Genomic DNA, 13,959 nt, shown 5'->3' on the forward strand with positions numbered 1-13,959 from the left:
TTCCTGCCACTGACACCAGTGATGGAGCACTACTCCTCCCACTGACACCAGTGATGGGGCACTACTCCCCCCACTGACACCAATGATGGGGCACTACTCCCCCCACTGACACCAATGATGGGGCACTACTCCCCCCACTGACACCAATGATGGGGCACTACTCCTCCCACTGACACCAACGATGGGGCACTACTCCTCCCACTGACACCAACGATGGGGAACTATTCCTCCCACTGACTCCAACGATGGGGCACTATTCCTCCCACTGACACCAACGATGGGGCACTATTCCTCCCACTGATACCAACGATGGGGCACTATTCCTCCCACTGACACCAACGATGGGGCACTATTCCTCCCACTGACACCAACGATGGGGCACTATTCCTCCCACTGACACCAACGATGGGGCACTATTCCTCCCACTGACACCAACGATGGGGCACTATTCCTCCCACTGACACCAACAATGGGGCACTATTCCTCCCACTGACACCAACGATGGGGCACTATTCCTCCCACTGACACCAACGATGGGGCACTATTCCTCCCACTGACACCAGTGATGGGGCACTATTCCTCCCACTGACACCAGTGATGGGGCACTATTCCTCCCACTGACACCAGTGATGGGGCACTATTCATCCCACTGACATCAGTGATGGGGCACTATTCCTCCCACTGATACCAACGATGGGGCACTATGCATCCCACTGACATCAGTGATGGGGCACTACTCCTCCCACTGATACCAACGATGGGGCACTATTCCTCCCACTGACATCAGTGATGGGGCACTATTCCTCCCACTGACACCAATGATGGGGCACTATTCCTCCCACTGACACCAACGATGGGGCACTATTCCTCCCACTGATACCAACGATGGGGCACTATTCCTCCCACTGATACCAATGATGGGGCACTATTCCTCCCACTGATACCAATGATGGGGCACTATTCATCCCACTGACACCAATGATGGGGCACTATTCCTCCCACTGATACCAACGATGGGGCACTATTCCTCCCACTGATACCAATGATGGGGCACTATTCCTCCCACTGATACCAACAATGGGGCACTATTCATCCCACTGACATCAGTGATGGGGCACTACTCCTCCCACTGCAAAATTACAGTTATGAAGTAGCAATGAAAATAATTTTATGGTTGGGGGTCACCACAACATGAGGAACTGTATTAAGGGGTCGCGGCATTAGAAAGGTTGAGAACCACTGTTCTATTGTGAAATGACATACACAGTGATATGCCTACAAAATATATATGTGTACAACACAAACTAAGAGTGCATATATTACAAATGTAAACTGATAAACAAACCACAAATAAGTGATTATCACACTCAATATTATCAACATTATTGTGAAAAAAATACTAAAAACAAGCGAACACCATAAAAAAAATATAAGTATAAATACTTTCCTTCAGAGTACAACAGAATAATACTAAGTGCAAAACCAATCCGTGCATCACACTTATAACGATTGCTCTATTTATTAATAAAGCAGACAATCACTAGTGCAAAACAGTCCATGCAAGTGCAACTATGTGTGCTGCTCGTAAAACGTGATCCACTTCTAGTGTGTATAGTATCCTCCAAATGGCAGCAATGCCTGCTCACCTCCCCTCCTAGACCCACACAGGGCCAAACAGCAATTTCCACCTCAGTGGTATCTCCTCACTTGGTAATCTCCTCCTTCCCGGATATCTTCTCACTTATCTCCACTCCCCGATATATAGTGAATACAAAAAACTTTCCATAGTGTAGTATTTTATTGTAACATGAACAAAATAAATAAAATATTGCACTCACATTGTGGAATCTTCTTACAGGCCTTTTTACCACATCCTCTGGGTAATCGTGTATATTACAGGGGGAATCCAAGATGGCTGCGGCATCCGGACAAGCGTCACCGGAAGTGACGTACCAACCGACGCGTTGCGACACGCACCTCGTGACTTCCTCAGGGTTAACGCCCCTCGGTGACTATACTGCCTTTATATGGAAATCTTGCCATTACATCCCTCATTAGGGGCGGACTTACGGCGGCCATTTTGTTGAAGTCCGGCACTGCCACACATGTAGAAGGAAACAGATTCACCTCCACAGGTGTAGATATTGCGGCCACAACGGCATTCTCCCCGCTCCAGTAATCCCTTATAAATTAAGGGAATAAACGCTCGCCTAAGCATTGCATAAGTGTCTGGGGGATAATCAAACCAGGATTACTCTCCACACTTACACATAAATGAATACCCATTACAACCAATTAGAACAAAAAAGGATCATTTATTAGGAGTGCTAAAAAAATACTAAAAAAAAATTAATAAATAAAAAATGTAATTAAATAAAAAGGAGATTAATCAATTAAATTAAAAGTTAATATTTATTATTATTTTATTAAAAATAAAAAAATAAAATATGATTATATGTACTCATGATTACTACAGAATTATTAATCTTAAAAACCTATAACCCTTTCTGTGCAGAGGAGGAATTTTAATTCCGAAAAAAAGAAATATTTCAGATATTAAAATCAAAAATAATATATATGGGACAAAATTTAAAATACCCAAAAAAAAAAAAAAATTTATATAAAATTTGATACTATATATAACATTCAATTCCCATGTAATTAATCCTTCTATCTTTTTATCATAATATGCACAATTACCCATAGCTTGGGTTTACAAATAATCGCCAAGATCTAAAAATGTCAATAAATACATAAAAAACAATAAACCCATAAATAATTTAAAAATTATAAAAAAAATCCTATGTAAACCAAATGTTGCTACAATCTTTTAAAAGTCGCTAATAAAACAGTTCAAATCAAACTCAATATTAAGACCATATGGGGCTTGAGTATGCATAATATAGATCCAACGGGATTCCGCCTGGCTTAAAGACTTAATTTTATCACTTCCTCTCCAATGCCTAACATACTTTTGTATGCCCCAAAACCTTAGGCCTGAGGGGTCTTTGTTATGCTGCTTGCGGAAGTGCCTGGAGACGCTGTGTTTAGAGATGCCTTTTTTTATTTTTTGTACATGCTCTCTCATGCGTTTCCACAATGGCCTTTTAGTCCTTCCTATGTACTGGAATCCACATTGGCATTCCAGACTGTAAACCACTCCCTCAGTCTTGCAAGTGATAAAGTCCTTAATAGTAAATTCTGTGCCATCATAATTAGCAGTAAACGTTTTCCGTTTACCGTTTTTACCTTTTGTTTCTCTACATGCATAACACTTGCGACAAGGAAAAAAACCAACCTGATCAAGAAATGTAACACTTCTATTCTTAACGGGCGGATCTAACACATTTTTAACCAGTCTCGTCCTAAGGGACGGTGCTCTTCTATATACAAACTTCGGATAATCTCCCAATATCTTATTCAAGTCAGGGTCAGATTTTAATATTTGTCTCCTAGTATTTTAGCTTGTTTTTCATAGTCTTCTTTCTCGGTGCAGTTTCTCCTCAACCTAATTAACTGGCCCTTGGGTATATTGTATAGCCATGGGGGGTAATGGCAACTGTCTAGTGGTATAAATCCGTTCCTATCTATCTCCTTAAAGTAAGTGTTTGTAACTATCTTACCTTGCTGATTTAAAATATTCAAATCCAAAAAAATTATTTTTTCTTTATCATATACCCAAGAAAAATGAATATTCCTTGAGTTGATATTTAATCCATTCAGAAATTTTAACAACAATTCACCACTCCCATCCCATAAGATGATCACGTCATCAATATATCTATGATACAATATGAGTTCCTTGGGAGTCTGTTTATAAATGGTATCCTCCTCCCAATGCGCCATGTATAGATTAGCGACACTAGGGGCAAACCTCGCCCCCATGGCAACCCCCTTAATCTGTTGAAAGAAAACTTGATTATGCCAAAAATAATTATGCAGGAGATAAAATTCCAGGCATTCTAATAAAAATTTCCTCTGTGTTCTCCCAATATCACTATATTTCTGCAGACCCCATGTTACTGCTTCCATTGCACCTTCATGGTCAATAACAGTATAAAGAGAGGTCACATCTGCACTAGCTAAAATCATTTCTGAATGACCTTCAATTCCACCTAAAAACTTGAATAAGATGTTTCGTATCACGCAGATAAGCCTTAGTTTTCTTTACCACAGGCTGTAAATAGTAATCTACATATTGACCCAGCCTCGATAAGACAGATTGAATTCCATGCACTATTGGTCTCCCCGGCGGTTCTTTCAAATTTTTGTGAATTTTTGGTATCGTATATATTATTGGAATACGACATACCTCCGGCACCAAATATTTAGCTTCTTTTTTATTAAGGATTTTTTCTTTTTCTCCTTTTTGTACCAATGTAACCAATTGTTTCTTATACGAAAGAGTGGGGTCCTTTCGAATAACTTTATAAGTAGTATCATCGGCCAATTGCTGCTCTAATTCTTTCAAATAGTTGTCCTTAGTCAGGACCACTATACCTCCTCCTTTATCAGCAGGCCTGATGACTATATTGTCTCTCTTGGTGAGTCTTTTGATCCCTGTTTGGATACCTATGTTATTAGTGCATCTAGGGATTCTCAAATCTTCCAAATCCTTATTAATCATATGTTTGTATACTTCTATATGGTCATTATTATGCATCTGCAGATTAAAAAGCGACTTATTAGAAAAATGACTATGTACAATATTAGTACCATTAGTTATTTTACTTCTTGCCCCTGGTGTATTTAAAAAATATTTTTTTATATTTAACTTACGGATACATTTTTGTGCATCTATATAGATATCAAACTTATTTGCCCCCTTAGGTGGTGCAAATTTTAGGCCTTTGTCAAGTGCCATCATTTCTTCCTTAGTTAACTCACATCCACTTATATTAAAAATCCCTTCCCCTACTATTCTCTTTTTCTTTTGTTGTTTCCAGCCTGCCCGGCACCCCCTCCTCTTTGTGGACTTCTCAGTCTTACACCCTCCGGGCTCCTGTCCCTCTCTAAAAAACCCCCCTGTGGTGGATCTTCTCTAAGAGGTTCGTACCTGTTATACAGTCCTATGGGACTTCTCCCCTCCCCATAGGGAGGAAACCACCTTTCCTGTGGGTATTGTCTAGGGCTTCTTTCTTGGTAATAATACTGCATAGGTCTTTGGTAATAATCTGGTCTATATGGACCGTAATTGTTACCTCTATTTTGGTTATATGGTCTACCCCCATTTTGTTGGGGTCTCCAGTTATTACCTCCCCCACCTCCTTTCTGCTTTCTATTTTGGGGGCCTCTATTATTGTTAGGTCTCCACCCATTCCTGGGAGTATGGTACATTGGGCCATTCAGATAAAAATTACCCTTCCTTTCATTATTATTATTACTTTTTTTACCTTGAGCTGGTATAAAGGAGGGTTTTATTATTTATACTTTTTGTTCTTTAATTGGTGTGGTATTATTAGATGCTATTCCTACTTCTCCGGGTGAGCTTTGCCATTTGAATACCTGCTCTTTTTTAAAATCATTCAGGTCTCTTTGATACTTTTTCGTCTTCCTATATTTAATTTATTGATCTAACTTTTCCAGATCTTTGTTTAGCCTTTTATTATGTGGTTCTATTTCAGGGGAGTCCTTGATTGGTTCAATTTTATTCTTTATTTCTCCAATTTGTAATTCCAATTGTCTCATTTTCTTTTGTTTTCTTTTCATTAAAAATCTCAAAAGTTCCAATCCTTTGTCATGGAAAAAATTGAACCATTCTTCCGTGGCCTCTGCATCAACTAATCCATCACAGATGGGTATGTCCCATCTAAACCTCCTAGGGACTAGACGGTCTTTTAAATATTTTTCAAAAGTAATCATATCCCACCAAGTGGATAGTTTCTTCTCCATTAAGTGCCCTAATTTTCTGTATAGGGTATCCAAATCACTATTAATAGTATTCTCTGTCTTATTGAAAATATCCTCAATATTAATTGGTCTATTCTCTATAAATTGAAAAACCTCCATATTAGCTGCTAAAGGTAAATGGTATACAGTATGTTCAAAATTAAAGGGAAATCCTTCTGCGCTTAATGGACATAAACCTTATTATTTTAGCTGCTGTACGTTAGCTGATGTACGTAATTTCCAAATGATCAGTCCGCCCCTGTGCACGTAATTGATGTATGGGTTCACTTCTGCACGTGAGCATGGTGGGATGGGTGGGGTCATTTTTATTCCTATTACAAGCAATGTAAACATCCTTTGTAATGGAAATATACATGACAGGTCCTCATGAAGAAGAGATCTGAGGTCAAAAAGACACCGAACCCCTAAAAGCAGGCTTAAGCAAAAAATTTTTTTTGAACATTTCTTTGCTTCAGCTGCCGACTGGATGTAACGTCATGACGTCGTTCTGGTCCACCATCATGATAGAGGTGATCAAAGACCATAGAATCTTTCATCGCCGCCATCCTGAGGAAGCTGCACCATCAGATCATTTCTTGGGCCGGCCAACATTAACAGTAAGCCTGAGAAACACCAACGAGCCGTTGGAAAGCCACTAAGGAAAGCCATTCAGCAGTTCAAGAGCCACTAGGACCACTTTAATATGAAAGCCGGCCGCTGGAAAAAAAACAGTACCAGGCTTATGACTCATTTCTTCAGCCATAACTCTGGTAAACCACTTCACAACTGCAATGTTTATATATGTGTACACAGGGCCAGGGCTTCCACTAGGCAAACTAGGTAGCCACCTAGGACACACTGCCACCTAGGGGCGTCTGGGCACAGCACAGGCCGGCACTCTCATTGTGTGCAACACCACCACATCATGAATGATCCTCCAGCTGAGGGGAGGGGCAGCAGAGGGGAGGAAAAAAGGACAGAGGAAGATGCCAGGTGTCTGGGGCCAGTGTAGCAGATGAGCTGCTGCCCCTTCCAGTGTTCCTCTCAGACTCAGTCCCTTACTGCAAGTTGGCTGGCAGCTGCTGATCACTGTGGAGTTCCAGCCCTTCTCTTCCCATTCATCAGTGGAGGCGAAGCTGCAAGGCAATGTGTGAATCTGATGTTTCGTGTCTATGTGAGTGTGACCCGGCCGGCCAACACATGTGCAATGCGTCAGTGAGTGATGTCATCATCATGATCCCACAGCCTGCTCTTCTAATGCCTGCTGATCTGTGTCAGTGTTGGTGGTGTGTTGTGTCAGATCTGTGACTGTGTGGGATCGCTCAGTTCATGTGTTCTCTGTATGGAAGCTGGGCTGCCTGCTGCCACAACATTTTACCTCCCCCCATTGCCTGGGGAATTCCAGCCTGGGATCTGTCAGAGTTTGGATCCATCATTCTCCACTCACTGCCATTGTCACCCTGCCACTGCCAGCCAAAGATACAGTCCATCCGTGACACTGATCTTGTCTTTAATATTGGTGCTGGTGGCATCTTATGGCACTTATTTTTGAATATTAAAATAAATTTAGCAGTTTTAGGTTTTGTTGATTTTATATTTTCTACAGTTTTTAAAAATGTGTATTTTTTTGCGGGGGCTCAAGTAGCTGGTCTTTCCTAGGGCACGTAATAGTCTAGCACCGGCCCTGCGTATACATATATATACACATGGTCTTCAAGTGGGTAATATGTGTACAATGTCAGTTTCTATTTGTTTCCCTGCCCCAGGCAATTTCAACATTCATAAAAGTTAAAGAACTTTCAACCAATAGAGAAAATGGCCTAACACTGTAAGCTAAGAAGATTCTACCAAAAGGGTGAATAATATGAGGGGAATGACCACTGATAAATGTGATAACTTTCTGCTCAGGGCTCCTGGTTGTTAGGGAGCTAGCACCCACCAGCATCCTAACAACTTTGTTGTTGTTTTTTTCCTTAGAGGCTGCGTAGCAACCTGGGATGAGTCAGACTGGGAGTGAAGCAGTGAGTTCACCTCAGGACAGGCTGGGAGTTTCTACAGGTCAGGGCTTCTGGAGCCCTCTCAACCTTCCAGAAACTAGAGAACTTTCTGGAACAGGGGAGGAGGAGGGGAGAAGGCCCAGATCTGCATGTTTGAAGGACATTGGCCAATCCCCTGGCAGGATGCACGGCATGGTGACCAGGGCAACCCTCAGATATCACAGAGTGTGGGGAGAAGTGTGCAGTGTCAGGTGGAAGATGGACTGAGAGGAAGGTTGGAGTGAGGAGCCTGGGAAGGGGCCCCAGGAAGAGGTGCTGGACAGGAGGATCTCTACTACCTCAACGTCTCCCAGGGAGGACAACTTGTTAGCCGGGAAGAAGTCAGCCCAGAGTAAGGTCTGAAGGCAGTCACCAACCCACCACGCTAGCAGGCGAGGACAGTGTGAGCACTCCTACACCCCCTGGGGATAAGAGGAGAGGGTGGCCAGGTGCAATCCCCAACTAGTCTTCATCCAGGACTGCTTAACTGCAAGCTCTTGGGACCTCCTTCCTCAGGGATACCCTCACTACAGCTGGCTGGAGAGGAGGATTAATCTGGGGTCTGAGAGGGTACACCAAAAATGACTATAGCATTCCTTAACAGAGATTGTTGCAAATTTGTTTTCTTTTTTGCTAGTCCAAATGTACATAGTTGCTAAGAAATGTGTCCTCAATTGTCGCAGTTCCTTGGGCATGCTAGATACCACCACACCCCATCCCAGCTGTTAACCCCTTAATAAAAACAACTAAAAACCAGCTCATGGACTGTTTTCTGACTCTGAGGGTACAAGTGTGGAACTGCACTGCAAATGACATGTCCTGGTGACTGCAATGTAAACAATGGTGCTAAGTAATTTGTATGGAATTTGATAATGATAACAAGGAAAGCAGTAAAATAGATTTCCCATAGACAGCAACAATAGACCCCCAGCAACAATAGAAATTCAAGCAGAAATAGACCCCCCAGCGACAATAGATTACCCACAGCAACAACAACCCCCCCACAACAAAATACTCCATAGAAACAATATACCACAAACAGCAACAATGGATCAGCCAGCATCAATAGTCCAGCAGTCATCAACAGTACACCCTTCTGCAACAGCCGATCCCTTCCATCAACAATAGACCCTCCAGCAACATAAGACCCATCCCAGCAACAATAGATCCCCCACCAGCAAAAACAGACCTTCTGAGCACAATACAGTGAAGGAAATGCGTATTTGCTGCCCTGCTGATTTTGAATGTTTGGAAAACTCACAAAGAAATGATCGGTCTAAAAATCAAATGTTCGGTGTAGTCTAACACAGAGACAGAATAGCAACAAAAAAATTCAGCAGAAATGCGTCTAACAAATGATGACTGATCTGCATGTTCATTGGGGAAATAAGTATTTGATCCCCTTCACAAAACATGACTTAGTACTTGGTGGCAAATCCCTTGTTGGCAATCACAGAGGTCAGATGTTTCCTGGAGTTGGCCCCCAGGTTTGCACACATCTCAGGAGGGAGTACCACACACGTGTGCTGGGAGCGCGCAGGGCACACGCTCTCAGCACATATGTATTTAGTTCCATGGACGCAAATGTGCGGCCGCTCGGCGTCTAGGCCCAGACGCCGGGAGGCCGTACATTTGTGTGCTGCCAGTGCAAAGGGGTTAACATTAATAACCATTATTGTAATGTCTTCCAGCTGATTTGAGTGGAGAATCTCCTATTACATATGGAGAAGGGTTGTATTTTATCAGTTTATATTCAGTTGTTCTATACATGGTTATTGTAAATATTCTTACCATATATATGTTGCGGGGACCTAAGTGAAGTAAAAGAATAAAGTCACAATAAGGTCCAAAAAAATGTAAAGAGCCGATCACAACTGAAAACACAGACTACTTACTGAGTATGATTTTTCTGATCTTGTCTATTTTTTCTTCAAAAGAATCTAAAACAAATGGAAATAGAACAAACAACGCCATTACTAAAGACAGAGTTTTTGGTTTTTTTTTATAGGGAACATCTTCTAGTTTTAGAATCTGTTTAATATGAGTGTGATCAGACGAACAATAACATGGCAATAGAGGGCAATAGGGATCAACCTCCACATGGTCCAAATGTTTGTACAGTATACGGAAAGGGAGAAGAGATGAAATCTTTTACAGTTGTAGAGTCTTCATAAATAATCCAGGATGATCAGATGTTTGAAGACCTATCAATGTGATCTCTATCCAATGCTATGAGTTTTTTCCCTGCAATCAGTTCATCAAGTTTGCCCTTTCTGCTACTGAAGTGACATGTGTAGTCTTCCAATGTCTGGGAATTATTTGTCTGGCAGTAAAGAGAATACATTGTAAGCCATACACATTTAGATTTCTGTCTTTCAATCCAGTGATAAGAGAAATTACTCAGCATCTGAGGCTCTCAGAATACTCTAGCAGGGACAAGATGTGACTGAATGATACATCTCATTGGATCATACATCTGATTGAATGCAGAGGTTGTTTAACAATTTCCCTAATGGCCCTTATGATTTTCAGATTAAAGGGTGTGGGGAGGGAGAGTGCCAAAATGGCTACCCTTGACTCAACATTGGCTAGTTCTAGATGAAATTCACTAGATATATGGCCAGCTTTAGTATCAACATTTTAGTGTAAAACAGATTGTGGGGTCAGGATAATTTTTACATTTCTGTGTCCCCTATCCCCCTAAGCATTCCACTACTTACCCTCTCCAAGATCCAGCACTGCCCTCTATGTCCCCATCCAATGCTCCTCTTTCAGATTGAATGACACCCAACATTCCTGAGGACCCATCACCTGGGCTCATAGTGGAACACTCCATAGAAGAGCATTCAGATATCACAACATGAACACCATTCTATCCAGTAATGAGGATGACCTACCAATGCCAGTGAAAAAGAGAAAGGGACCCATTTGTGTGACTGTCAGAAGACAGCTGGAATTAAGGTGTGTATTTTCAAGTCGGAAGGGAGGTGTTACATGAGGATGTTACAGTTGGAGTTCAATTTTATTTGGACAATATTGTCTCTTTATGGAACTGTTCTTACCATTTATAGGTATTCAGGATAAATACCCATATAGGTGATCCAAAGTACTACTTAATAGTTTACACTCACCGGCCCTTTATTAGGTCCACCATGATAGTACCGAGTTGGCCCCTCCTTTGCCTTCAGAACTGCCTTCATTCTTCATGGCATAGATTCAACAAGGTGTTGGAAACATTCCTCAGAGATTTTGGAGTTACTGTTCCCTTTCTATCGTCTCAGACCAGTCTGCCCATTCTGCTCTGACCTCTACAAGGCATTTTCCTCCACACAACTGCTGCTCACTGGATATTTTCTCTTTTTGCGGACCATTCTCTGTAAACCCTAGAGATGGTTGTGTGTGAAAATCCCAGGAGATCAGCAGTTTTTGAAATCCTCAGACCAGCCTATCTGGCACCAACAACCATGCCACATTCAAAGTCACTTAAATCACCTTTCTTCCCCATTCTGATGCTCGTTTTGAACTTCAGCAAGTCGTCTTCATCACATCTAGATGCCTAAATGCATTGAATTGCTGCCATGTGATTGGCTTATTAGCAATTTGTATTACCAAGCAATTGAACAGGTGGACCTAATAAAGTGGCTGGGGAGTGTATTTCTATGTTGTATAGAGAGAACCTATGATCAAAGAGAAGGAGGGCTCCCTTTATTGGAAGGAATTTCAGTCACCTAACAAGGAAAAATGGGGACCTCACATAAAAGGTAGATGAGTATTATGGGCTATATACATTGTATGATTCCTACCCCATTTATATACACATATAACTTTCCTCAAGAACATTCCCAAGCAGTATCTATAATAACATATCTTCCTTGCTATTTCTTGTGGGATCAAACTTTTGAAAGCTTCATAAATAAAATAGAAAGCTAGCCGTACTATGGAAATGGACATGACAGGTGCTGCTTATTATATCTGCACAGAGCCAGGAACATCTAATAAAACAGGTACCCCATAATCGTACATTAATATTATTAATATTATAATTATACAAAACGTACAGTATATAGCACAAATAGTTTGCTTTTTTTAAAATATATTCCTCAGATTTTTTTAACATATAAACAAGTCATTTTAACATATATTTTTACATATATTTGTAAATGCATTCCAAAAATGTAGATTTGTATTTTTAAAGAAATACAGTATATTTGAAATGTATTTTTATAAATATTTTTCATATATTTTGTAATAAAAACACATTTCAACATGCAGTGTATATATATTTATTGAAATATATTTGCAAAATTGAAGCATTTCAAATATATGTCAATTTATTTGGGAAGAATATTTTAAAAATATATTTCAAATGTATTTTTCTTCCATGTGGGTTAATACTGAGCTTGTAATTGTAGTGCTACCCCTGCAGGTAATGTTGTTAATAACTGGTTCTTTCCTAAAAAGGTACCGAGGCCGCCAGCCACCCAAGAAACAGTCCAATCACTCCGGCTCCAATAAACACTCAAGGGGCTGTCTGTTTGTGATTTATCGCTTGTATAACTTGTAATATGGAGAAGGGTTGGGGACAGGGGATACTTCATAACGTTCAGCACATAGCAATTGGAGGACAGATTACTATGGGGTAAGCCTGCTCGGGTTCCCCCATAGTAATCCGCTTGCTATGGGGGCACGCGATAGAAAAGAGGAGCCATGAGTGCCGACAGGGGATCCAAGAAGAGGAGAATCGGGGCTGATCTGTACAAAACCACTGCACACAGCAGGTAAGTATAACATGTTTGTTATTTTAAAAATAAAAATTGTACCTTTACAATCACTTTAAGACCTCACAGCTGGGGACCATGAGGCAAGTCTCTTTGGCATACAACCTTCTTCTTTGTAATTGTGAATATTGAACAGTCTAAGGCCTCACAGCTGGGGACCATAAGGCAAGTTTATGGCCATCTGGTTACCTTGCACCCGTGCACAGTTACTGGTACCCAGTGCATCATCCAGTACACAGTCTCAAGGATGAATTTAGGGTCAGTACTCGCAAGTCCCCAGGACAGATGCCACCTCCCAACTTCCTCCAGGCACAACCCAGGGAATGATATAGCACCTCTCATGACTAGATCCCTTAATGGTGTGGTTCTGGAGGTAGTTCTAAGCAAAGTCAATTTAATCCTTTAATCCTGGCACCTCCAAGGCCTCCTATAGCAGCTGTATAGTCCACAGATTGCCTGGCAGCAGAAGCTCCTGCACCTCTGGAACCCTCCTGGGGAGGAGGAACCCTGATCTCCAGTGTCTCAGACTAATTATCTCAATTCCAACCCCTACTAGACACTCCTCCCCAGGGATTGGCTGGAACACAATAGATATTCAGACTAGATGATTTGAATCTCCCAACCTAAGCTTTGGAAATGCCTTTCAGAGGCAGGAGGAAGCAATCATACTCCCAGCCTGGGAGACCCTGAATGGGACAGAACAAACAATTATTGTTTCCTTGATTGCAGAAGGAGCCAACAACTATATTTACCCAGCATCCTGCGCTAGGAGGGTGCTACATAATATTCATAAAAACCCAATGTATTTATAGGAGGATAATAGAGGAATAAATGACATGTCTCCATTACCTGAAGCCTCCTTTAGGATGTGGTGGATGTGTCGCAGTTTATTGGCCATTCTTCTCTCCACTGATAGAGGGTTTATTTTATGTTTAGTCAGATATTCCATTTCTTCTTTGCTCAGGGTCAGGAGTTCACAGTCCGGGTATTCCCCCTTCATCCATCCAGCTATAATCTTTCTCTCCGAATTTATATCGTTCACATCACTTATCACAACTTTTATGTTTCCTGGACCTACAGAGTAGACAAGACTATAAACTAGACAATACATGTAAGAACCTTCCAAGCATACTGTAGCTCTAAAGAGTTGGTCAACAAAACACAATTCCTACATTCAACTGTTATAGTAAAAACATAGTAGATTGTACAATCAGACTGAAGTGTGTGTGTCTGGCTGTACTCTCCATTCACAAATG

General features: G+C 41.3%; 1 protein-coding gene across 1 annotated transcript in view; it reads right to left on the reverse strand.

The window, feature by feature from the left end:
• Positions 1-13,730, reverse strand: part of LOC149440997 (uncharacterized) — a 30,789-nt gene extending 17,059 nt beyond the window's left edge. Inside the window, exons 1-3 of the mRNA XM_089657893.1 lie at positions 13,553-13,730; positions 9,821-9,865; positions 9,717-9,736 (exon numbers count right to left, since the gene is read on the reverse strand). Coding sequence (XP_089514019.1) covers positions 9,717-9,736; positions 9,821-9,865; positions 13,553-13,703 — 216 coding nt within the window. The 5' untranslated portion in view covers positions 13,704-13,730. The remainder of the gene's footprint in view (positions 1-9,716; positions 9,737-9,820; positions 9,866-13,552) is intronic.
• Positions 13,731-13,959: the final 229 nt, after the last annotated feature.

The sequence above is a fragment of the Staurois parvus genome, unplaced genomic scaffold (genome assembly GCF_062004578.1).
Source record: "Staurois parvus isolate SC_StPar_1 unplaced genomic scaffold, SC_StPar_1.0 ptg001037l, whole genome shotgun sequence".
NCBI lineage: Eukaryota > Metazoa > Chordata > Amphibia > Anura > Ranidae > Staurois > Staurois parvus.